Source organism: Centropristis striata, chromosome 19, assembly GCF_030273125.1.
Source record: "Centropristis striata isolate RG_2023a ecotype Rhode Island chromosome 19, C.striata_1.0, whole genome shotgun sequence".
Classification (NCBI taxonomy): Eukaryota; Metazoa; Chordata; class Actinopteri; order Perciformes; family Serranidae; genus Centropristis; species Centropristis striata.
This window is the reverse complement of record NC_081535.1, coordinates 26,796,083-26,822,726: the sequence shown is the minus strand read 5'-3', so window position 1 is coordinate 26,822,726 and position 26,644 is coordinate 26,796,083. Positions and strand designations below refer to the sequence as shown.

The 26,644-nt window shown below is 37.0% G+C and overlaps 1 protein-coding gene across 2 annotated transcripts; it reads left to right on the top strand.

Moving 5' to 3' along the window:
• The first annotated feature begins 1,436 nt into the window (after nt 1–1,436).
• On the top strand, nt 1,437–18,949 carry nars1 (asparaginyl-tRNA synthetase 1). Of its 2 annotated transcripts, none has more exons than XM_059357921.1 (15): nt 1,437–1,616; nt 5,216–5,298; nt 6,317–6,382; nt 7,250–7,342; nt 7,462–7,551; nt 8,258–8,336; nt 8,435–8,505; nt 9,095–9,181; nt 10,865–11,086; nt 13,327–13,526; nt 16,177–16,312; nt 16,595–16,708; nt 17,481–17,612; nt 17,955–18,086; nt 18,481–18,949. In XM_059357921.1, the coding sequence occupies exons 1-15, from the start codon at nt 1,574–1,576 to the stop codon at nt 18,610–18,612; spliced, it is 1,680 nt and encodes a 559-aa protein (XP_059213904.1). In that variant the 5' UTR covers nt 1,437–1,573; the 3' UTR covers nt 18,613–18,949. The 2 variants fall into 2 exon arrangements, with proteins under 2 accessions (XP_059213904.1, XP_059213905.1); XM_059357922.1 differs by having other exon boundaries at nt 1,451–1,595.
• The last annotated feature ends 7,695 nt before the right edge of the window (nt 18,950–26,644 follow it).

Below are 26,644 nucleotides of genomic sequence, written 5' to 3'. Positions count from 1 at the left end.
AGTTATTATTTTTATTGCGTTGTATTTTTTGCTTAGCATTGTGTCATTTTTACTGTTTATTATTCATTTTGCAAAAACAGATTTGTCTCAAATGGTATTTTTTTTTATTGACCAACCTAAATGTATACGTTTTATACAAAGTCTTTGTTTTTGTAAATATGAGAGAAATTTGAGATTGTAAGTGTGTTACTGTTTTAACCTTTTTTTCTTGCTCTTCTTCCTTCTTCTCCCCCTCTGTGAATTTGAGTGTTCCCGGAAAATTTTAGATCCATTTAATCTATTTTCATACTTCTAAGTATGTATAGTATATATATATAATATATAGTATATATAAAAAAAAAGGATTTTAAAGATCACTGCAATCTAAGATAACACCACGTCACCAAATTTATGACACCAGCAATTATTAAATTGTCACTATTTTTAAATCATTCTCATCTTCCCTTCACTGGGTGGATGCTACTATGGTATTTATCTATGTAGCAATGTGTGCTTTTAACCCTTTGATGCACAACATATGGACACCCCTTCTAATGCACAGCATGGGTAAAAAATGACCCGCATTCATTTCCCATGTTATTTCATGTTTGCTGTGTGTTTCTTTGCTCTATCTTTATAAATCAATTTATTTTATGATTGAATAGTCCAAGTATTCTTTGAATATCTTTTTTTCTCTTACAACCGATCATTATATCCACTTTTCCTTTCATGCATTATGAAGAAAAATAGTTTTTGTATTTTTACATACATTTTACACACAGTAGTCAAAAATGAGTCATTCATCCAAATTTGATTTAAAATGAAATGACATAATAATATAATGATAATAATTTGTTTCAAATAGTTACTTTAGCAGTAAGAGGGGCCAAAGACTATTTTTAATATATACCCGTTTATGTATCATTTTCAAAATGTATTTAATTCATTTTTACTTAAAATGATACACACAATACCCCATAATGAATTTTTTGACCAATGTTGTGTTGGTAGTGTAGCATAACAAAAACCCCCAAAACAAAACAAAACAATGGCAATACTACCAACCAAACAACATTGAGTGTTAAAATAAGAAAAAGGGGATAAAAAGGGAATGAAAACAAAAAATTAGGATGTATGATGATCAAAAACAAGTTGATTGAGGAAAACCTGGAATACTTAATGATGAAATTAATTTATTGCAAAGATATGGAAAATAAAAACTCAGTCGGGTCACTTTAGACCCATGTTGTGCATCAAAGGGTTAATGAATTGACCATTGAATGGAGTTACTAGACATTTTTAATATGTCCTTGATTAATCTTAATCAACAGCTCTACTCTGGGCCAACCAGTTGATTGACAGGAAGCCCCACCAATCAGATTTGCTGTTAAGAAAGTGACGTTTCGATGCCAACCAATCAGCGCTGTTGGAGTCGATTACAGAAGCTGCCCTGTGTCTGCCGGTGGGCTGATGTAAAGTTGCATTTCAGCAGCAGAATAGACAGCACCCATAGTAGCTCCTGGGGCTTCATTTCCATTGAATACAAATATTTAGTTTCCCCTCCTCAGTGGACTGGCGTAGCACCTGCACTGACATGGCGACGGAGATAACGAAAGGTGTGGAACAAGTCTCAGTGGGTAAGGATAAAGGGAGCTAGCCCAAGCTAACCAGCTAGCTAGCTCCCCTAGACATGTGTGCCGTATATTGCATCAGTTGCGGTGAAGCTAGCAGTTAGCATGCGAGCTAGCGCCGATTTCTGATTTTGTAGGTCTCTGGCTCGATATCCATCCGTACAGAGCAGGTTTACACAGTCACTGAACGTGTGTTTGGATACTGAATGAAGATAAAAAAATCTGCGGCACACATAGAATAGCATAACTTGGGCTAGTATTTAGCCATGACAGCTGTCAGTCTGCTGTGCAGCAGACAAGGTCTGCGTCGGTGAGCTTAACCCGGTGAAGATTTGCTTTGTAATTTTACTGTCTATTAGTCATCAGATGATGTAAAAAATAGCGATCATTAGTCGTCCGTTATTTCAGTAACTTGTTACCCATTTGCGATGCTTTCACTTTTGTCTCCCAGTCACAATATGCGGGGCCAAGGTAGTCTGGATCCACCCAGAGATACCGCTGGTGTATATTTATATATTGGTCCATAAGCCATTCTTAATAAATGTATTCTTATGTTTGTTTTCTAAGCAAAAAGCAAGTGTGATGAGCTTTAGGTGTGTGACTGTTAGTTGCTGTGTCCTTAAAAACTCTGGACTCCATCTATTTATTGAAAATACACGTTTTATTTACAGTAATAACTTTATTTATATATGATATGTAGACAAGCTGAGAAAGCTAGTTAAAAGTGCAATCATAGGAGCTTTCACAGTGTGCCATTTATGTTTCTAGACCGTTTTTAAAATGTGAATTTTCTTTCAAAAATGAAAACTATTACAATTTTTAATTTACGTGCAAATGGGCTGTTTTGTAGTTTTATTATTTTTTTCTGCTGTTTTTGTGTGTATAAATGGTAGAATTTTTTTTTAATTAAATTGTACATTTCCATTGACACCTTTATCTTTTTCCTGGTAGCTTTATACTTTGTTAATTAAAATAAAATGAAAAATCTGACTGATATTAATAGTGGTAATAATAATAATAATAATAATAATAAAGGCTGCATAAAGAAAAGAATAGGGTTCTCAGGCGAAGACTATTGTTAAACGTATGTGGTAATCTCTGCCCACATCCTTCAGTACTTCTGCTTTGGTGTATTCTTGACTCAACTGGTTGACAGCATTCTGATCATATACAGGCTACTTGCTTAGTTATGTGTTTTTGTATTTAATAAACATCAGTATTCGCTTGTTGATACCACCAAGGAAGATCTAGACAGATAGTGAGTCTCATGAACATGGTATTGTTTACTTTAGACCAATACAGATTTTGAGCTGGAAAAAAAATTGCCTCTATAGTAGTTGCATTTTTAAGTTACAATTAAAAATGTGGATTTTTGCACCAATATCACTCTGCACAGCTACTCGGAAAGCTGCTTCAAAAAAACAATCAAATGATTTATGAAAGAATACTTTAAACAAAATTATACACAAATTAAAAATTAAGTAAGTAACAAAATAAATAAATAATACAAATGAAATAGCAAAATAAACATCAGTGTGTGTTCAGTATCTGTCAATTGCTGACCATGTAAATAAAGACAAATAACTGACGGCAATTCTAAATCATCATATTTTTCATATGGTCTGTTTAAAAAAAAAAAGCTTTTCATATCAGCACATATCAGAAAATATGTAAGAGTTGCAGTATATGTGCGTTTCCTCAACTTGCTTAATGTTGTCGTTACTCTGAATTAATTCAGTTAAGGTGGCTTACCTCTTTGTGACCCATTCGTGAAAGTATTCTTTGGGTTATTTGTCAAACCTTAATTTTTACCTGTTCTAGAAAACAAGTTTTTATCGTTTGTTAGGCCTTATCAAAATGCAGCCGTGACCTTTTGTAATGGTGTGGCTTTTAATTGCAAAACATTCATTCCTGTAGGTTTGGAGTGACATTGTTCAACTATCTCATTTGGGAGGAATGTTAAGGTGTGGTTTGGCCATGTATGTGTCCTGTTGTTTGCCTTGAGTGATAGTTGGCACTCGTTCTGGGCAATATAGCCGTAGTTTCTATAAAATTCTATTCATTCAATAAATAAATAGTCCTCTTGGTAAGGCCCATTTTTGTGTACTCCAAAATTAATTTAAGCAAAACAGTTCATCTATGATCGCTGCGCCTCGTTCTCATGTGCACGGATCAGAAGGTAGATCAGAAGTTTACTACGTTATTACTGCAGTACCACAGTTAAACCTCTGGTTTTTCCACATCACGTTAGAAATTATAGAAAATATTTGGTGTGTTTGACGTCAGTTTTACAGTTTAACTATAAAAGGTGCTTATCTCTGTCCAGTCTTGAAAAGCTGCGGATGACTACGCTTTTTAAAATGTTTAGTTTCAATATTACTCAGTTTCAATATTGCCTCAGGAGGCAAAGTTCCAAAACCTGACTCATGCGATGGAATTGAGTTATCTGGACGTTGCTGTCTCAGGGAGAATTTGGTCTCCTCCCTTACAGTGCTGAAAATGCACAACTTTAACCATTATGTTTTGAAGGTTAGGAATTTGCTTGAATTTTTATATAACACTTGATTGACCAAAAATCTTTTAATATTTGAAGTCACACAGTCCTGTAGTCATGTAGTTTTCCTCCATGTGTCTCAAACCAGACTCAAAACATACAATTAAAATGTATATGAACAGCTGTTAAAATAAACTAAGCCTCTGCTGAAAACTGATATTGTCATATAGACTTCTGGGAACAATCATGTTATTGATTATTGATCCTCTGTGTGTTCCATAAAGGCTTAGTTCTTTTGTTTGATATATGTTTATATTGTTGCTGTAATATTTATGTAGTAACTAAGTACATTTACTCGAGTACTGTACTTTAGTACAATTTAGAGGTATGTGTACTTGAATTGAGTATTTCCATTTTATGTGGATTTGCACTGCACTTCACAACATTATGATGCAAATATTATATTTTTTACTCCACTACAGCTTTAGTTACTTTACTTTTACTACTACTACAATTAAAATATATATGAACAGCTGTTAAAATAAACTCTGTATATCTATTGCTGTATAAATAAGTTCTATAACCTCCAATTTTCACAAGTGCATAACATTTAAATATGATGGCTGCTAAAGTTTAGAGAGTCTGGATTTTCTTTGTTTTAGGTATCTTGAAAGTGCTTGAAAAGTGCTTGAATCGTACCCTGAAATGATGCTGGTTCTTGATGTTGAACCGTTCAGAGAGCACACAAACCTTGAACATGTTTTTCATGTTACAGAGCTATATCTGACAACATTTGCAGACAACAATTTCTGTGAAAACCAGTAGTCACCAGCTCCAACTTCAACCTTTTAAAAGTGTAAATTAAATTTTTAATAATGCATTGATACATTAATGAAGAATAAAGGTAGTGATATTCTAATTTTTATTCATTTATACATGTCATTAGAAGCCAAAACCACCTCACTCTCTGGCCAACCTAACCTGCTTATGACAGTTGGCGTCAAACTCACCAGGTCATACTAATATAATTAAAAAAGAAGTTAATGTTAAATCCAGGTGTTTTCTAGGAGTGGGAGGTCCTGCTGCGTCTCACTCTGCCTCTGTCTCACAGGTGAGCTGTATGTGTCGGACAAATGTGGCAATGACCAGGATGGAGATGGCACGGAGCAGAAACCCTTCAAAACTCCTCTGAAGGTAAACCGTTGTGTCCTCTGTTATTTACTTTATTTGTATTTAAGGTTGTCAAAAGTATCGACACTTAAAAAAGTATCGATACTAAAACGTTGTATCCGGATACGATACTCATTTTCAAAAGTATCGATACCTAGCCAAGGAATGAACACTTAAGTTAAGTTATTGTTATTTTTTTATCAAGCTTGCCTAATATTGTGCACAGCATATAACCTCAAAATATTGTTCTAAGGCAAAGAACCATATTTGGTAACTTGAGCTTCAGTAAATCATACAAGATTCATGCTTTCCTTTATTGTCATTGTATTAAAAAAAGTATACAACTAAATGTACGTGTGCTTCTCATATATAAGATGCTTTAAAAAAGACATTCAGACATTACTCATATGTAATAAGTAGTCTAAAAAGATAATAAAACAGTTTAAAGGTAAAAGATAAAGTGGTGATGGATGCAAATGATGTGTTATTGTCTATTTAGGGTTGCTGTGGGAAAGAGACTATAATAAGTATAATAATAAATATTCAATTGACCTCGACTGTAATATAAAAATGAAACATTTTGCAGAAAGTCTTGTATATCCTCCAATAACACTTCAGGGTTGACATTTTCAATTTCCAGGAGTGCCCTATAAAGGGTTATTGTTTATTGTATTTATTTATTTTTTGCACTACCTCAGACCTGAAGCTTGTTACCATAGTTGCAGTTTCTTTTTGCACAACTGTTTTTTATTATAAATATTTAAACTGTGGTTCTGTTAATTTTTAAATGTTGCATTTTTCTTGTTAATAAAAATATTTCTGTTAAATTTTGGGGTCTTTGTTTTTATCCTTGAGGTATCGAAAATGGTATTGAGTATCGGTATCGAGTTGAAAATTTTAGTATCGTGACAACCCTAGTATCCTGCTACGTGCTCCCAGATTTATTGTTAAATAGAAATAGTAGTTATAATATTGCAATTTGCTCCACTGGGTGATCCATGTCTGCCAGCATCTCATTATGTTTATGAACAAATCCTCACAGGCGCTGATGTTTGCTGGGAAGGAGCCATTTCCGACCATCTACGTAGAATCCCAGAAAGAGGGAGAGGTTGGTTTCTCATTTTTAACCTTTATCATGTCTGCCTAATTCATATATAGGAAATTATTTGTACATGGAAAAATGCACCGTTTGTACACCGTTTTCAATTTGCAGATTTTATTCCAATCAGATCTGGTGCCTCTTGTTTTCACTCATCAGTTTATCAGTTCAATTCAATTCAGTTTATTTTCCAGACTCATGTCCAAAAGCCACGCAAGACAGGACAGATAAAAACAAACAAAACAAGACAAGCAAACAAACAAGAAGAAAAACAAATACAAGAATTAAAATACATACAGACATTTCAGCCAGTGTACTCTCAGTCTGGATGTGGACCTGGAGCAGCTCACAGAGGGATCTGAGACCATGATACTGTTGGTGGACTCACCCAGACGCTGCATAAACTTAAACATCACATTTCTATTTTTTATAACTCCTACAGATACAAACATCTGACTAGCACTCCCTTCTCTGGGAACCTGCAGTAAAATTCTCGTTGCATCATTGCAACTTCTGCATGCTGGATTTTTAGTAAGAAGACCGCAGATGGGCAGTATAGAGAGGTGTGCAGTAAGCAGAGCCACTTTAACTTGAGTAGAACAGCAGCTAAACTTACTTACCTCATCTTTCAATGGTAGATTTTTGTTACTTTGCAGCTGCTGCAGTTTCTGGCTGCAATAAAAACCTGCAGAATCGGATGCATAATAGATTCCCTGGATAGGGCCTCAAACATTTTGAAAGTAAAGAGGAATATAAGAAATATCATCCTATAAACCCCTATTTCTGGTTGCTAAACATTTATAACTTTATATGTTTTTTTTCCTTATTAATTTAGTCTCCTCATATGCTGTATGTTTCCTCTGTCTCTTCCTTTAGCGCTGGGCAGTGATTTCTAAGACGCAGATGAAGAACGCAAAAAAAGCCTTTAACCGTGAGCAGATGAAGTGCGATGCCAAAGACAAGAAGGAGGTGCGTTTGCTTCACATCAGCTCCTGCAAGAGCAACATGCTACTAATAGTTCATGTGTCCCTGCGACTGAGAAACAGCTGTAATGTCGTCAAATGTTTGCTCCATGTGTGTTGTTGCAGGCAGAGGACACAGAGAGGAGAGAGAAGAACCTGGAGGAAGCCAAGAAGATCACGATTGAGAACGACCCCAGCCTGCCGGAGCCCGAAACGGTCAGCCATATTGTTTCTACTCTGATCAGTCTAGTGTTGTCATCACATACTGGTGCAAGTAACTGCTAAAACTTTTCATTTAAAGCTTATAAACAGTTAACATGTTGCGTCTTTTTTTTATTTCATTGGTACAGAAATCAAGGTGTGAAAATTGTAAAATTGTTATACATTCATTGAGGCATAACACCAGTTGACATATTGGTCATGTGATCAGTTTTGCTTTGGTTTTGCATAATGGTGTGAATCAGCGTATTTGCCCCACAATACGATTTTATCCTGATACTTGAGTCACGATACAATATTATTGTGATTTTAAGCATTTTGCGATATGGTGAGTATTGTGATTTAACTGTTTAACTGCATTTTGTGTCCACAAAATTGAATTCAGTGAAGAATTGTTATGTTGTAAGAATGGACCAGAGAGTTAACTGTAAAGAATTCATGAAATTCTTGTTTGTTCATGTGTTTGCCACAAGCCTTGACTGCTGCAATGTTTTTTTGCTGGACTGCTAGACCCAAAATTACTGTGAAGCCACTGCAGGTTATTCAGAATGGGAATCAGAACTAGGACTTAGAATAATGCACATATCACACCTGTTCTTGAATCCTCGTCCAGTAAATTGTAGAATTATATTAAGAAACTGCTTGTGTTGTATGAGGCAACAACCCAACCCCATTAAAACGGTATGTTGACTGTGTTTTGCAGGTAAAAATCCATCTTCTGGAGGCCAAAAGAGGTCAGAGAGTCAAAGTGTTTGGATGGGTTCATCGCCTCAGGAGACAAGGTGAGAACCAAACAAAACATGAAAAATAAAAGAGCCTGTAATTGTTGATTAAAAATATGACATTTTCTTGAGACAAATCTGTTTTTTTGCCTCTTCAGGGAAAAACCTGATGTTCATCGTGCTGAGAGATGGAACTGGTTTCCTTCAGTGTGTCCTGTCTGATAAACTGGTACAGCTTCATTTTACATTCTTTATAGGGTGCTATAATACATGAAACTGAAAGAAAAGTGTTTGTGTGGAGGGGCCAAAATATGTTTTAATTTTTTTTACAAAAAAGAAACAACTAACAAAGCTACTTTAAGTTATTTTTTGGTGAAATGGAGTTAACACTGGATAAAATTCAACCAAAAAACTGACAAGAAAATGCATTTATTGCATATATTGACACATGGATATGTTTAATGTTGCATAAAGTACCTTTAAATGTTCATGAAGTCACTCTGTAGTACTGAGTGACAGACACGTAATCTTATAAGCTTTAGAAAGTGCTTCAAATGTACACATTTAATCACAAAATAGAAATGGGCAATATAAAGCTTTTAATCAGAGCATGCTCACAACAAATGTGTGATTTTGTAGGCAGATTGTTGATCAGATGAAGTGCTCCTTACTCATGTAGAGTATGCACTTGAAACAAGTAATCAACAATTCAAGATACATTTTTCAAGCTAAAATGTTGACCATGATTTTAATATAAATACATGTTTCCCGTCTGATAGAAACTAACACTGACTTGTTTTTCTCATTCTTGTTTACAGTGCCAGTGCTACAATGGTCTGATGTTGTCCACAGAGAGTACTGTTGCTCTGTACGGGACTGTCACTCCAGTTCCTGAGGGGAAACAGGTAAACACACCTGCTGCACAACAGACTGAACCTGCGCTGCAACCGCATGCACACAAGAAACCTGCTTACTCAGCAATATCAGGTTATGCAGGAAATCAGATGATGTTTACTAATGATGTACCAGTGAAACCTCATGAACCATTTTCAGTGTTTTCTGAGCCCACTAGATCAGTGGTTCCCAACCTTTTTCTTGAGGGACCCACATTTTTACCATTGTAAACTTTGGCGACCCCCCCCATTGTCCATTGCTTTATGAAGCCGAACTCAATGTGACTTTCATGGTACCCTCTCTTTTTCTTTTGGAGATATTCAGCATTTTCATCTCCCTGACTCCCTGTGTTTCTGTTGTTAGGTGAGGTTACCGCTAGGTGAGGTTACCGCTAGGTGAGGTTACCGCTAGGTGAGGTTACCGCTAGGTGAGGTTACCGCTAGGTGAGATTACCGCTAGGTGAGGCGACTGCTAGGTGAGGTTACCGCTAGGTGAGATTACCGCTAGGTGAGGTTACCTGTGTATACTGCAGGAGGGATGTTACACGTGTCCTTATTCTTACGATATAGCCTTTATTTTAAAAAAATTCTATAGTGTTTTTTTTTATTTAAATAAATTAATAGTTTAATGTAGCCCTTATTTAGTTTTCATTCAATTTATTACGTCCCTTAAAATCAAGAGGGCTTCGCGATCCCCCGTGGATCTTTGGCGCCCCCTTGGGCACTAGATGGTGCTCTCTGTTAGAGCTGAAAGCACACTCAATTACTATTACTTCAGCCTTTTTCTTTAAACCAATAGCACCATCTAGTGGACTCAGAAAATGATGACAATGGTTCTTGAAGCTTCATTGGTACATCACTAATGTTTACATGAACTTTGGGAACTTGGTCATTGTAAGATTCACATACATGCAGATCTGATTATCAGATTTTAGTAAATAGTCATAAATACATCAGTTAGTGTTTATCTAGGGAGCACATTTTGTGCAATTAAGTGCACCTGTGAATGCTTTTAACAATTCAAAGTAAATGGGAAATGGACTGTGTTTGTATAGTACTTTTATCATTTTTGTACAGTCTGTAAAGCCCTTTCAGGCAAATTTGTGATTTTGGGCTATATAAATAAAATATCACTTGACTTGACTTATAATCACAGCGGACACCAAGCAGTGTTGTTGTCAAGTCACCAATTCTGGAGTCCAAGTCAGTCTCAAGCAAAGTTATTATAGTTAACGAAAACTAACGAAATAACAAAAAACTAGAATTGGAAAAAACATTTTCGTTAACTGAAATAAAAATACTTCCACATGCCCAAAGATGCTGTTATCGCTTTATGTGATGCCTCCTGGCATGCATACCCAATCCAATTCACACACTTTTGCGTCACCGTGTGCACGCAGATTTCCTCCCGAAAACGCTCGTCGAAACGCGGAATAAAAAGTGAGACGTGACGCCACTTTTGCATCTTCTGTTCAGACTGTCATCATGTAAACGTAGCCTAAAGCCAGCCCTAATTGTTAATGCCAAAATAATAGGTCGCAGTCCTTAATTGAACCACCACTGAAGGCATAGGTCTCAGCTGAAACCGATCCAAACCAGTTTGTTAGGAACTAAACATCATCTTTCAGTGTGTTGCAGGATGGATGCTGTATAAAACATGAAGGTCCTCAGTGAGTTCTTGTCTTTCTGTCCCAGGCACCTGGAGGCCACGAGCTGCACTGCGACTTCTGGGAGCTGATCGGCTTAGCCCCGGCAGGCGGGGCCGACAACCTGCTGAACGAAGAGTCGGACGTGGACGTCCAGCTGAACAACCGACACATGCTGATCAGAGGAGAAAACGTCTCCAAGATCCTCCGAGTCCGCTCCACCGTCACTCAGTGCTTCAGGGACCACTTCTTCAGCCGCGGATACCACGAGGTGAAGCACAAATCTTCTGTCTCTCCTAGTGTTTTAAAAAAACAATTTATATTATCCAGTCAGACTTGCTTTCTCAGGTTACTCAGATAACAGATAAATCAACCGCAAAAGGCACTTTAATTGGAGGTGCTTGGTTCCTGAAAGTCAAAGTGTTGAGTTTTCCTAGAGTGAAGCTGTTTGAGGCTTTTTCTTCTCTTGTTCAGCTTCTTATTTAAAGTTGGTGACTTATTTAATCTGCAAAGATCAACACACAGCCCTGGTTTGTAGTATTTAGCTGATTGTCGTATCAAGTGTCTTTGAATAAGTCAACAGTGGGATTTGTCTTCAGTGGCATTCTATCAAATCCAAATCCATTATTGACTATGTGTAGAGTTATCTTAAATTTATGATGCTTAAGATTTTAGTCCTGGATGATTTGCACATACTTGTGGTTACTGTGGTAACAGCAAGTGTGATCTGATACTACAGCAAACAGTCATTGAGCAGCTAAGAAATACAGCAGAAGAGCAGCTGGTTTGTCCTTTTTAAAGTGAAGCAAAACACTTCAACTCACCATTGTTTTAATTAGGAAATTGGTTGATAATTGCAACTGTGATCTGATTTTATTCTACACACAGTTGCTTAAGAGCCGTTAGCGGCAGTTAGCTACAGTTAGCTCTGTAGCAGTACAGTGTGTATGTGCTGCTGCTGCAGGAGCTGTTCACTTAGCGATCTCTGTTTGTTTACAACAAGCACAGTTAGAAGCGTAGCGACGGAGAACTTTAATCCATGATATCGTCATTTTGGCCTTCCCTATGCGCAATCTGTCTTTAAACAATGAGTCGAAACACGCAAAGGGCGTGACTTTTGAGAGGGCGTGGCCTGAGACTTTCTTGGTGGCCACTTTTCCCCCTTGTCGAAACACGGCTATTTATACTCAGAGTGCCTTGTCTGCCTGTCTGTTCACATGAGGAGCGCAGTGAGACCCTGAGGATCAAAGCAGGGCATCAGTGAGTAGGTTGTCCTTCAGTGTTGCCCAGGACACAATTGTGTATACAGTGCTAAAAGAATGTTTCATATGGAGCCCAGAATGAGGTCTGAGCGATTGGATCTCAATGGGTCCTCAATGCATCTTGGGTGCATTCATACCTGTACCAAGAGATGTCCACTTGTGATTGGATCACCCAGGATGCATGCTGATGCAGGTCTGAATAGGACCTTTGTTGGTCTGTAAGACTGAGAAGGGATGGATAAAAGATTCAATGTGAGATTAGTCATCCTCTGAGCTAAACATATCTATTCATTTTGCCAACCTTGGAGGGGGACATATCATGCTCATTTTCAGGCTCATTCTTTTTGGTTTCTACTGTTCAAATGTTTGAAAACTTTATTTTTCTCATACTGCCCATGGCTGCTGTCCCTCTGTCTGAAATACAGTTACAGTTGGGGAATGACTAACTGAGCATAGCAGGACTTTCTACCATAAATAACCATCAGTAAAAACTTCAAATGTGATCTAAAACTGGGGAGAAATTAACAGAATCCAACCATTTCCAGATGTGAGCATGAAGATATATGTAGCAATTAAGGCTGCAACTAACGATTATTTTCATTATCGATTAATCTGTCGATTATTTAAACGATTAATGGATTAGTTGTTTGGTCAATATCAATCAGTGTTTCCCAAACCACAAGATGACGTCCTCAAATCTCTTGTTTTGTCCACAAACCAAAGAGATATTCAGTTTATTGTCATAAAGGAACAAAGAAACCAGAAATATCCACATTGAAGAAGCTGAAATCAGAGAATTTGGACTTTTGTCTTTAAAAATCTGCTAAATTATTCGATTATCAAATAGTTGACGATTAATTTAATAATCGATTATTGTTCGATTAATCTAATAATTTTTGCAGCTCTAGTAGCAATGTATGTTTCTGTCAGCATGATCTGCAGTGAGGAGTCAGGAGCAGATGTCCATATATAGAAAGCTGACACACAGTGATGTCAGCTCGACCTGAGAGTAAAAAAAAATAAAAATAATCAGTGTTCAGAACAGGACGTTTCCTCCAACATCTGACACTTTGTCCATGTCCAATATGAACAGCTGCTATTGTAAAATGACATAAGTGAAAGAAAAATATAAAAAGAATGAGGGTGACTGCAGATTCATGCAGGTGGTTCTGTTGCAGATTTGAACCTCTCTCTAAATCTAACCACCTTATCTGATTCTTTCTTGTTTTCTTTTCTTTTCTGGATGTAGATCTTTCCTCCAACCCTGGTGCAGACTCAGGTGGAGGGCGGCTCCACGCTGTTCAACCTCAACTATTTTGGCGAGCAGGCATACCTGACACAGTCCTCCCAGCTCTACCTGGAGACCTGCATACCTGCTCTGGGAGACACCTTCTGCATCGCCCAGTCGTACCGGGCCGAGCAGTCCCGCACCCGCAGACACCTGTCTGAGTGAGCATACCATTCAACACATTTACAGCATCAAGTAGCTCCATGTAGGCCCTGCAAAACAAGGAAGGGGAAGAGTTGAATAAATACTGATTGAGACTGTAAAGTATTTTAGTTTGTGTATCAAATATTTGCCCAGAAGGAAATTGCGATAAGAACTTAAATCGACATCTTAGAATGAATATCAGATATTACAATATAGAAAACGCTAAACACAGTGGCCCTCATTTATCAAACAAGCGTCGAAACGATCGCAGATCTGATCGTATATTTCGTCTTACGACAGGGTTCACGTGTGATTTTTCAAACGATTGTATCTCGCCAATCACAGCATAAGAATGATCGTCTGTTGATAAATGTGGCAGCTGGAAACAAGCGTCATTTAAATACCTCGCCCTAATATATATATATAATACATACCTGATTCAGAAGGCTCGCCTCCAGAGTTTACCACACTGAAGGGCGCAATACGGCCAAAAAGAGGATTTATTAGCAACGTGCACCGTTACAAATAACAACAGGAGCGAAATAGGCATAGAGACGCTGACGCTCCGCTGTCTGAGCCGGATAACGGTAAAAAGCAGAAGGCAACAACATTTAATATCCTCGGCTATTATTCTGATTAAATAATTTCACGGTCGCAGGGTGTATTTATTTTAAATTATGTTATAATGATAAATGATGTAGCCTAAACATGCTTTGGTTTGTCACCATTAAAAATCAAAACACCACAGAGTTTTGTCAGCTCCAGGCATCGATACTAGTATAGTCTAAGATCAATTCTCAGACTCAGACGTGTGGACTTCATGCTGACTCAGATTTGTGTACACGAGCTGAGAGCAGATTGAGATCTGATCGTACCCTCCGCTCACGTCCAAATTTATAAATGCCGAGCCTTGCGTAGAAATGATCGTACGCCCACTTTACGCTCACTTTCTGTCATACGCTCGTTTGATAAATGAGGGACAGTGAATTCCTGTGATTCAAAACCCCATCTGCCGCATAGCCAGCAATGTTTCACAAAGTTTGCTCATGACACTGGATTTTCGCCTTGCTAATAACACAAGGTTTCAAAACGACACATGCTTATTTTTTGTCCTGCAGCTTGAGCCCCTGGCTTTAAAGGTACAATGGAACTATGGTCTACAGCATGCAGTGTGCTCCATCTGGTTAGAAATTCTTAGACAAGGATAATTACGTTTTACATCACTACAAAGACTTAAAAGGATTAAGAGCGGATGAATGGATAAGTTGTCAGTCAGGTCAGCTGTTCTGGGTAAACCAGTGTGACCAGCAAACATTTTTATAGGCGTCTGACAGGTTTTAATTACCATACTTGGCTCAACAGTTGGTGAGCTGAGGTAATCACTGTTTACTGTAGGAATAGGAGCTCGACCGATGCTGATTCTAGAGGGGGAAATTCACTGATAACCGATATGGTGGCTGATATAGTAATTTCTTGGGCTGGAATGAAAATAGACCTTTTTATGTGAATTGTGCATGTTGATTTTTCGAAACTCTGAGATGGTAGTTCTCTGGGTAAATTTGAAAAAAAAAAGGTTTTCATAACACCACATATCAGACAGCATATACACCAATACCAGCCAATATCCGCTAATAATAGTCGTGTTTCCACTAGGGGGAAAAGTGTCCACCGGGAAAGTCTCAGGCCACACCCTCTCAAAAGTCCACTCACTCTGCGTGTCTCCATTACAAGTTAGCCCCCAGAGGGATTTAGAGACTCTGGAGGTGACGTATGGTTTTCACCGTCGCTAACTGTCAGCAGCTGAAAGCAGCATGGCTAATTATGCACAGAGTCTCTGCTGATCATAAACATAATGATTGTGAATTAACGGCATCTCTAACTGTGCACAGAGTGTCTGGTGCTTGTTGTAAACAAACAGAGATCGCTAAGTGAACACCTCCTGCAGCAGTAGCACATACACACTGTACTGCTACAGAGCTAACTGTAGCTAACGGCAGAAGGAGTCGCTGAATTTGTCTACAGTCGCTTTCTTGAAAAATAGTCACTAAGGGGGTCTGAAAAGTCACTAAATTTAGCAACAAAGTCGCTAAGTTGGCAACACTGCTTTGCCGGCTTTTACGAATGGCTTGTGTTGTTGTTGTGTAGAGTACTACGTCACATCCTGCTTAGCGATCTATTCAATCAGTAACCAGGCTGTTTTCAGGGGAGAAAAAAGACCCTGCTCTTCTACAGGGACTAAAAAAGTCCCGACGAGAGCCCGCTCCGGACTGCTCGCATTCAAATTAGGGGCGTTTCCGCGAGTGAGAACCACCTCATTCCGGGTATTGCCCGGTAGTGGAAACAGCCCTATAATCCGCCAACAGACAAACAGAAAAATTTGATTTTCTTGCACCAGCCACTGATAACACATTAGTGTGTTGTGTCGTTCTCACAACAGGAAGGGACATTCATTCGTGCTTAACTGTAGCTTAACAACAAGAAAGGACAACAAAGTACTGTAAATATGTATAGAAAATGTTTTCTATATAAATGAGCCTTTGTAATGACAGAACAGTCACAAACTGTAGACTTCATCTCAACCTGTTTGCTTTGATACAACTCTGTCCATCTCCTGATACTAAGCCGTAAAGCCTTCTGCATTCTGATAATTGGTTTGTAATTGTTCAGGTACACTCACATCGAGGCCGAGTGTCCCTTCATGTCGTTTGAGGACCTGCTGAACAGACTGGAGGACCTGGTGTGTGACGTGGTGGACCGAGTGCTCAAATCTCCCGTCGCCCAGCTGCTCTACGACATCAACCCCGTACGTCACCTTGTTTAATATGCTGGAGCGTGTTCACACAGGGTGCTATGTTGTATCACCAAATCACAGTTTGCATCTTAAGTAACAGTCAATAAAATGTTCATCAATTACACATTTTGATGATAAATACTAACTAATAACAGTGTTTGTTATATTGAGCTCAACATTGGAGATGCCTCACCTCAAGCTCCAGAACAGCTCCTGTTTCTCATGAGCACATGAAGTTGATATTTTATATTTCATAGTAATTTGATAATAATATTGATTTTTTTTCTTCCCCAGAACTTTAAACCCCCCAAGAGGCCGTTCAAGAGGATGGAGTACACTGAAGCCATCGAGTGGCTCAGAGAGCACGACATCAAGAAGGACGATGGCACCTACTATGAGTTTGGAGAGGTGAAGACACACACACACACACACACACACACACACACACAAACACGCACAGACACCATTCTCCACATGAGTTCTTCTGACTCAGTAGCCAAGACTTTTTGGAAATAGATGCACAATTGAATATAATATTGTGGTACAAATAAATGTACTACAATCAGAAATAAAAAAATAGAAACCGCTAAAACAGAAGCTAACATATAATAATATGTGTATATTTGTTAAAAAAGAATAAAATGTAGTTACATATGTAGAGTTATATAGTTAAAAAATGTTTTAAAATAAATTATTGAAATTGTTTAGTATAAGGCAGCTGTAGACAGGCGAGTCATAAACCTTGTTTTAAAATAACTAAGAGAGGGAACTAAATGTCTGTGGAGCTGCAGGTCATCAGATTTCAGTCAGCAGTAAAGTGCTCAGCTGCAGTTTTCATCCCCACCTGCAGAGGGCAGGCTGGAGCTCTCATACATGTCAGAAACATGTGACTGTCTCACTTTGGTCTGTGCTCACTGAGCTCACCATGTTTTTGTCACCACATTCATTATTTTGTTGTTCAGCCTGAAACATCTCTTCCGGCCTTATCTGTTCTAAAGCATATTATTGTTATTAAACAGCACTGTAAATAAAAATTTGCCTCACTGTGGAGTTTTTACAGCAGTAACAAGGTTGAAGAAATTGTTTCTCAGACTTAGTTTAGCATATTTTTGTCTACGAGATGCTTCTTTTATGTGTGTTTGACTCTGTTTGGACTCGTCTGTGTGTCTGTCCCTCTCAGGACATCCCTGAGGCTCCAGAGAGGTTGATGACCGACTCCATCAACGAGACCATCCTGCTCTGTCGCTTCCCAGCCGAGATCAAATCCTTCTACATGCAGCGCTGTGCCGATGACCGACGCCTCACCGAGTCGGTACGAAACCCTCACGAGTCAGACTTGATTCTAGTTCACATTTGGTCCAGAAAACCTGGACGAACTTTACATCAGGGTGCTGTGTGCCTCTGTTCTGACACAGCTAGAGACATCGTAGGAGGAGGTGCTTCTATACTAACTGTACAGCAAAACCTCTGACACTTTATTATTTGAGTGTATTTTAGTCTAAGCTAAATGGAACTTTAACCCTTTGAGTTGATGTGTGGAGCCAAGATGGGAACTCAAACTGTGGACTTTAAACTGATACTTCGCTTCCAGGCAGATTTTGGCTGCAGGAAGCCCTGAAGATACTCTCTAACTGATTTGCCGTCTTTGCTGCAGGTCGACGTCTTGATGCCAAATGTTGGCGAGATTGTTGGAGGCTCGATGCGTATCTGGGACGCAGAGGAGCTGCTGGAAGGATACAAGCGGGAGGGAATCGACCCGACCCCGTACTACTGGTACACTGACCAGGTAACAGAAAACTGCTCATGTGTGCTTCTATTTCTTTGTTGCCTGTTGGCCCAGAAAGGGAAAATGTTTCTGTATTGTGTAAATGGTAAATGGACGGCACTTATATAGCACTTTTATCTAAGCACTTTACACTACAGACTGCACTCATTCACCCGTTCAAAAACGGGTAAAAAGAAAAGTCCCGACACAAGTCTGCTCAGGACTGCTCGTATTCAAATTAGGGGCGTTTCGGCGAGTGAGACCCGCCTCATTCCGGGTATTAGGCGGTAGTGGAAACAGCCCTATAGACTGCCCCGAAGCATGGACCTGTGGATTCCCCAGATCTGTCCAGAGTTTTGTCCTCCTGTGTCTTAGTGACGGTGTGTATTAACAGGCTGCTGTGTGTGTGTTTCAGAGGAAGTACGGCACATGTCCTCACGGCGGCTACGGTCTGGGTCTGGAGCGTTTCCTCACCTGGCTGCTGAACAGACATCACATCAGAGACGTCTGCCTGTACCCACGGTTCATCCAGCGCTGCCGACCCTGAACACACACACACACACATATTCTGTTAGCATATTTGGATCTGGCATGTGGCAGCACCCTGCGAGCCATAAAATCTGTTGCTAAATTATTGAATCAAATCACAACAAATTCTACATTCTCTTCCCTTTGGCAGTTTTACTCTCAGTTGTTAAATGTCCACAGATCTCTCTGTGATGTCTCACCACAGACAGTTAGAGACTACCCTGCTGTGCTCTGCCTCAAACTTCACAGCCTTCTTGTTTGTGCTTTCAGATCATTTCTGCCTCTGCCTGTGCTCATTGGCTCATCATTTAACCAATAAAAAAACACAGTTTCCTGTGATTGTGCTGGGAAAAAGATGCAAATGTGTCTCAATTGTGGTCTTAAATGCTGCAAGTACTAGCCTTTTCCACATTTTCAACTCACTGTTTAGTTAAAGTTGTCCATAGGAATTTTAGTTTAAGTTGTTGGCCACAAGATTTTGTGTTTCAACTGCATGGAGAGAATAAAAATAACCTGGAATAAAATGTAAATTATTTTAGTCCGGTTTAGAAAAGGGGAGTGGTACATTTCAGTCTCTTGGGGCCAAAATGTGTATTACAACAACAAACACTTGAAATTATCCTTTAAAAAAGTTTTTTTCTGCCTGTTATGTCATAAACACAATCAAGAAAACAATTTCAATCAACTTAGACTAAGAAAATGGGTGACCAGATTTCATTTTTTTTTCTTTTTGCTTGGCTTTCATAGTACACCAGCCATATTTTTCAGTAACTGGTGTTTCTGCCATTGCCAAATAGCTTAAAAAAAGATCCTAGAAACATTTGAATATAAATTGATCTTGCAGACATCTTGAAAAGTAAGAAGTTGCATCCACTTTAACAATAAGATCTTTTCTCATAATTCTGAGGTCTGTATCAGTGTATTTAAAGGATGCAATGTGCTTTTGTAGATCTCAGTGGATCAGCCTGTGGACTTTCATGTTTTGGTGATATCTGTATGTTTATTTTCATGCAAAAAGAGTAAAGGGACGTCTACATCACACACAGAAACACACACTCCTTCCATCCTTATACTACTGCCCTGACTGTCTGTCATTGGTTGTTTTCAAGAACAACAGCACTGCTTTTGTGCATTTTTCACGTGTTTGGGAACATTTAACTTGCTACCTGAAAGAAACAGCTGGCTCTGGAAATCAGAGGTAGAAATAAAACATGGACAGCAGCCTGTCAATCAACCGGTCATCGTGGTTTAGAAATGTATTGTAGGCGTCGGCTTCAGACCTTATCATGTTTGTCTTTCTGCCTCTTTATCGGAAAATACTCAAGTCAATAAACTGCACTTAAATAAATGTGATACAAGATGATGCTTGTGTGCGAATTTTCTTCAGGTTGAGTCTGTCACACCTTGGATTGGATCCTTTTTCTACCTTGTACACACTGCCAGCTTGAGTTATGCTCCATTTTTCCATTTTTTTTTGTTAATTCCTACTGCACCTTTTCAATATAAATCACTAAACATGTTAAAGATTAACATTTTAAATACAATTTAACAGAATGAACTCAAACAGACAATAGGTTAAGTCCTAGTCCGAGTATACCTGGTAGAATTATATCACAGAAACAAAAGTGATACTAATTTTAAAACGTATTAAAGATTATGTGTATAAAATACAACTGCTTTGGTGAATACAATGATCTTCCATTAAAGCGTGCTATTATGGATTTTTTGTTGTAAAAGACAAACGAAAGTTCCAGTTAAACCTCTGAAGTCCAGGAGATTTTGGTTCAAATTTGTCAACTTCCACGCATTAATTTCTGTCTCTGTTTAGCATCTTTCAGTCTGTTCTTACATCACATGCATGGCTCCTTTCTCTCCACACAAACTTGGCTATCAGTCAGATTTTTCATTTTATTTTAAGTAATAAAGTAAAAAGCTGCCAGGAACCCAAAATACAAACAAAAGACACAGGTGTCTATAGAAATGTACTTTTTATTATTATTTTTTCTTTATTTTTTAACCATTTATACACACAAAAACAGCAGAAAAAAATAAATAATACAACTACAAAACAGTCAGACAACAAAGACAGACAGACAGTCCCTGGTTCCTCTTTGGTCCAGGGACTCTTTGGTCCCTGGCTTTGTGCTGTTTTCTCCTATTGGTTTTATAAGGAAGAAGGAAATGCATCTTAAAATCTCAGTTCTTGAAAAACTGGTCTTTTCTTTTCAAAGAAACCTAAGGCAATTCAAAACAGATTCATTAGCACACCTGCTAAAGGAAATGTTCTCCAGGAAGACAAAAGATTTCTCTTCTCATGCTGACACGTATGGATTCAGTCTGGATGGTGTAACAGGGTTCTGCTTTTATTTTCTTCAAACAGTGTTTCCTGCTTATCCACATCATTATTTTATTTTATTTTATTTTATATAAGACGACAATTACTGTTGCTTCAGTGGTGTTTTCATAAAGGAGTTTGATTTAAAGATGGAGATTGTGTTTATATTTAAAATTTGAATTATACAAATCAAATTGAATTTATTAGCCACTCTTCATAAATGTATTCTGATTACTTGCATACTTGCAGGTAGTTATTTTATGTATATATAAATGGGCAGAGTTGTCTACATACATTTGGCCACATAAAGTACCAGGAAAGAAAATGTGAAAAATTAAAATCCATCCATTTTCCTCCGCTTATCCGGGCCGTGGTGGAAAGTAACTAAGTACATTTACTCAAATACTGTACTTAAGTACAATTTTGATGAAGTTGCCCTTTACTAGACTATTTCCATTTTATATAACTTTATACTTTTCCAGGTGAATGTTGTACTTTTTACTCCACTACATTTGTCTTACGTTTATCTTACGAGATTTAACATAAAAACATGATTAATTTAAAGTGATTTGACATTTGTTGAAACCAAACCTCATAACAGTATGTTAAGAAGATACAAATTGATCAGGTTCTGCTTAAAATACTGCGTACATAAATGCATCAAAAATTTTAAAAAATTGCGATCAAATGTTTGCTGAGACAGAAGGAGGTGTCCCAGGACCAAAAAACACAGGGAGGAAAGAGGGGAAGGGGAGGGGTACATAATAAAAACACAACAGTAAGAATAATGTCTGCAGCTTACTAGTAAGACATATAGAAACAGACATACACAAACACACACATAAACAAAAAAACAAACAAATAACAATGACGAAGGAACAGACATAAGACATAAGGGACTAAACATGTGTAAATAGAAGTAAGAAGGCTATAGCACACATCTACAGCATGTTTTTTAAGAATCAGCATGTTGAGCCAAGTGTCCAAAGTCTTTTCTGGTGCTCCATTTATATGAGCTGCAACGGGTTGAAATAATTCTCTTAGCAGCTGTAAGTCCAGCAAATGTAGCACGCTTTTGAATTTTAGAGAGCTGAAGCGCTGACAAATATTGCATCAATAATAATAATACAAGAATGTATTTGGAATATATAAAACAATCTCAGTGGGTCCATTCTGCATAACTAGTACTTTTACTTTTGATACTTTAATTACATTTTGATGCTGATACTTTTGTACTTTTACTTTAGTAAGTTTTGAATGCAGGACTTTTACTTGTAGTGGAGTCATTTCACAGTGTGGTATTAGTACTTTTACCTCTGGAGTCCAAGAAAGCACCAAGCACGACTTCTTCATGGCGTCACGACAAAAAAACGAAGCAGCATGGAGCCCTGCTGTCAGCTTTTCTCTAAAGTTTTGGCTTTTCCAGAAGTTTCCATGTCCAATTTAATGCATCAACCCTTTTTTCAGCAAAGGTAAAAAAAAAATAAAAAAAACACCTCGACCAAGTGTAGTAACAACAGAGTTTTTTCTAATTTTGCAGTGTGCATTCAGCATTTTTTGTGTTAACTGTTTTTTGTTATTTCTTTGTGTGTTTTTATCTGTTTTTGAGTGTGTATTTTTTGTATTTTTAAAAAAATGTTTTTGATGTGTTTTTGTGTGTTTTGAGTGTGTTTATTGTAATGTTGTGTGTTTTTGTGTTTCTTGGGTTTTTTTGTGATTTGTTTATGTTTTTTGTGTTTTTACATGTGTGTTTTTTTGTAATTTTTTGGGTGTTTTTTGTTTACTTTTTGTAACAGGGTTCTGCTTTTATATTCTTCAAACAGTGTTTCCTGCTTATCCACATCATTATTTTATTTTATTTTATTTTATTTTATATAAGACGACAATTACTGTTGCTTCAGTGGTGTTTTCATAAAGGAGTTTGATTTAAAGATGGAGATTGTGTTTATATTTAAAATTTGAATTATACAAATCAAATTGAATTTATTAGCCACTCTTCATAAATGTATTCTGATTACTTGCATACTTGCAGGTAGTTATTTTATGTATATATAAATGGGCAGAGTTGTCTACATACATTTGGCCACATAAAGTACCAGGAAAGAAAATGTGAAAAATTAAAATCCATCCATTTTCCTCCGCTTATCCGGGCCGTGGTGGAAAGTAACTAAGTACATTTACTCAAATACTGTACTTAAGTACAATTTTGATGAAGTTGCCCTTTACTAGACTATTTCCATTTTATATAACTTTATACTTTTCCAGGTGAATGTTGTACTTTTTACTCCACTACATTTGTCTTACGTAACCCTAACCCTAACCCTTATCTTACGAGATTTAACATAAAAACATGATTAATTTAAAGTGATTTGACATTTGTTGAAACCAAACCTCATAACAGTATGTTAAGAAGATACAAATTGATCAGGTTCTGCTTAAAATACTGCGTACATAAATGCATCAAAAATTAAAAAAAAATTGCGATCAAATGTTTTTTATTCAGAATAATCACACGGTGGCAGAGCACCATCACATGAGTGCTCTTTCAAATGACAAACAATAATGCTGAGACAGAAGGAGGTGTCCCAGGACCAAAAAACACAGGGAGGAAAGAGGGGAAGGGGACGGGTTCATAATAAAAACACAACAGTAAGAATAATGTCTGCAGCTTACTAATAAGACATATAGAAACAGACATACACAAACACACACATAAACAAAATAACAAACAAATAACACTGACAAAGGAACAGACATAAGACATAAGGGACTAAACGTGTAAAAAGAAGGAAGAAGGCTATAACACACATCTACAGCATGTTTTTTAAGAATCAGCATGTTGAGCCAAGTGTCCAAAGTCTTTTCTGGTGCTCCATTTATATGAGCTGCAACAGGTTGAAATAATTCTCTTAGCAGCTGTAAGTCCAGCAAATGTAGCACGCTTTTGAATTTTAGAGAGCTGAAGCGCTGACAAATATTGCATCAATAATAATAATACAAGAATGTATTTGGAATATATAAAACAATCTCAGTGGGTCCATTCTGCATAACTAGTACTTTTACTTTTGATACTTTAATTACATTCACATTGATGCTGATACTTTTGTACTTTTACTTCAGTAAGTTTTGAATGCAGGACTTTTACTTGTAGTGGAGTCATTTCACAGTGTGGTATTAGTACTTTTACCTCTGGAGTCCAAGAAAGCACCGAGCACGACTTCTTCATGGCGTCACGACAAAAAAACGAAGCAGCATGGAGCCCTGCTGTCAGCTTTTCTCTAAAGTTTTGGCTTTTCCAGAAGTTTCCATGTCCAATTTAATGCATCAACCCTTTTTCAGCAAAGGTAAAAAAAAAAAAAAAACACCTCGACCAAGTGTAGTAACAACAGAGATTTTTCTAATTTTGCAGTGTGCATTCAGCATTTTTTTGTGTTAACTGTTTTTTGTTATTTCTTTGTGTGTTTTATCTGTTTTTGAGTGTGTATTTTTTGTATTTTTTTAAAAATGTTTTTGATGTGTTTGTGTGTTTTTTGAGTGTGTTTATTGTAATGTTGTGTGTTTTTGTGTTTCTTGGGTTTTTTTGTGATTTGTTTATGTTTTTTGTGTTTTTACATGTGTGTTTTTTTGTAATTTTTTGGGTGTTTTTTGTTATTTCTTTGTGTGTTTTTTGTGTTTTTTTTTTAAATGTTTTTGATGTCTTTTTTGTGTGTTTTGAGTGTGTTTATTGTAATGTTGTGTATTTTTGTGTTTCTTGTTTTTTTTTGTAATTTGTTTATTTTTTTTGGTCATTTTTTGTGTGTGTTTTTTGCTATTATTTTTGTGTGTATTTTGTGTTCAAAATGTTGATCCAGTAAGTAAAAATGAAAAAAAATGATAATCTGGTCATAAGGCGAAGTTGTGCTGAAAACAATGACACCAACACGTCCAAAACCCACAAAATAGCCCAAAACTCCAAAGGGTTAAGTAACAGATCTGAATATTACTTCCACCAATGCTGTCAACATACATTTGGCCACATACTGTAAATCTAATCTCTTCATTTTAAAAACACTGTAAAGCCTTTTACCAGAACACTGTATCAGTCTTCTCCATTATCCCTCTTATTTCCCTTCCTCCCGGCTCTCTTCCTTCCTCATGTCTTGCCAAACCACAAAAAAACATTGACTGCTATAACTGATAAACTATCTATGAACACACACACACACACACACACACACACACACACACACACACACACACACACACACACAGACACACACACGCAGAGCTTTGGAAGTGGGTGTGACCGGCACGAGTCGGGGGCGGGATTATCTTGTAAAATTCACAAACGTAGCTGTGACGCCATACCGAGATAACGGCTCTGCGTCAAGAAAACCAGAGTAAACGGGATTGAGACAGGAAATACGTCAATTTATATTCCATAATAAAAGCATGTAATCGTTCATAATTATGCCCAATATAAAATGTCTTTTAAAAAAGCATAGGCCTATTGTAGAAGGATTGAAAAAAAACTAAAACACTCAAGGTATATAACTGTAATGACCTATTAATATAGCTATTGTAACTTGTGTTTACTACCACGCATAGTAGGATGATTGTCATGAAGCCAGTCTTAGTTATGTCTGTGAAGATTATAAGGACATACTTTATTAAACTAAATATATTTCACTTTTATATGAATGAGCAATATAGCCATAATGAGGCACAATTCATTATTTTGTGCTAAAATTATATTTTCTATATTTTTGATCCACAAATTCATTACCGTAATGCGTCCAGATAAAAATGTCATGGTTTCCCCACACTTATATACAATAGATATTTAATAAACTTTATAAAAATAATATACATTTGATTAAAAATGTATAATTTAACAGAATATAATCAAATATAATGTTTTTAACAATGTATAAAGAACAAAATCTGAGAATCTGAAAATTGATGAGGAAAAATGGTTAGATGTTATGGTTATGATAGAACTGTTTGCATTAAAATATGTGTAAATTTTAATAAAATACATTTTGGTGATACCAGCTACCTTGAGCATATTTAAGTGCTTGCCAAAGAAAAACCCCCACAAAGAAACCCTTTCGTTGTTCTATTATTTCTATTTAAAAATGTGTTACGATAATTAATTTTGTTGCTCACAGTTTCTATAAAAATGTCAGAAAATACATTCAAATTTTTCAAATACATTATTAATTCATATTAAATAGTGACTTGATTGTATATGTTATAAAGGGTCAAAGAAAATATGTATTCAATGCTCTTGGATTTTTGCTATGAGCTGTACCATGAGAATCACCCAGTCGAATACGATTCTAAATTCATATAAGGATATTTAATTTAAGTGCAAAATGTTTCTCTACACACATCTCTAAATACCTTCTTTGCAAATCCTTATAGATTCACAATCAAAATTAAAATAAATGTATGTTTACTGTAAATTTGTATATGAGATTCTTTTTGTTTATGTTACCAAATCATAGTTAAAAACCATACTAGTTGCAACAGAACCCGAAAATTATTACTAAATGAGTAAAATATTAATAAACAAATAATGAATTCCTGCAATTACAGTCAATCGAAATCTAAAATGTTGCATCATCCACCGATAGCTATAAGTGGTTTTATTGTGAAATTAGAAACCGGAAGTGTTGTTGTTACTTGGACAAACTTGACGGGCGCTCCGCAGCCAGCTTGTGGTAGCTGAAGG

Bases quoted from the DNA above. Each gene is read 5' to 3' on its own strand.
- nars1 (XM_059357921.1), top strand. From the start codon at position 1,574: ATGGCGACGGAGATAACGAAAGGTGTGGAACAAGTCTCAGTGG. The intron at 8,506-9,094 runs GTACAGCTTCAT...TCTTGTTTACAG, and splicing joins GTGTCCTGTCTGATAAACTG to TGCCAGTGCTACAATGGTCT. The intron at 9,182-10,864 runs GTAAACACACCT...TTTCTGTCCCAG, and splicing joins CAGTTCCTGAGGGGAAACAG to GCACCTGGAGGCCACGAGCT.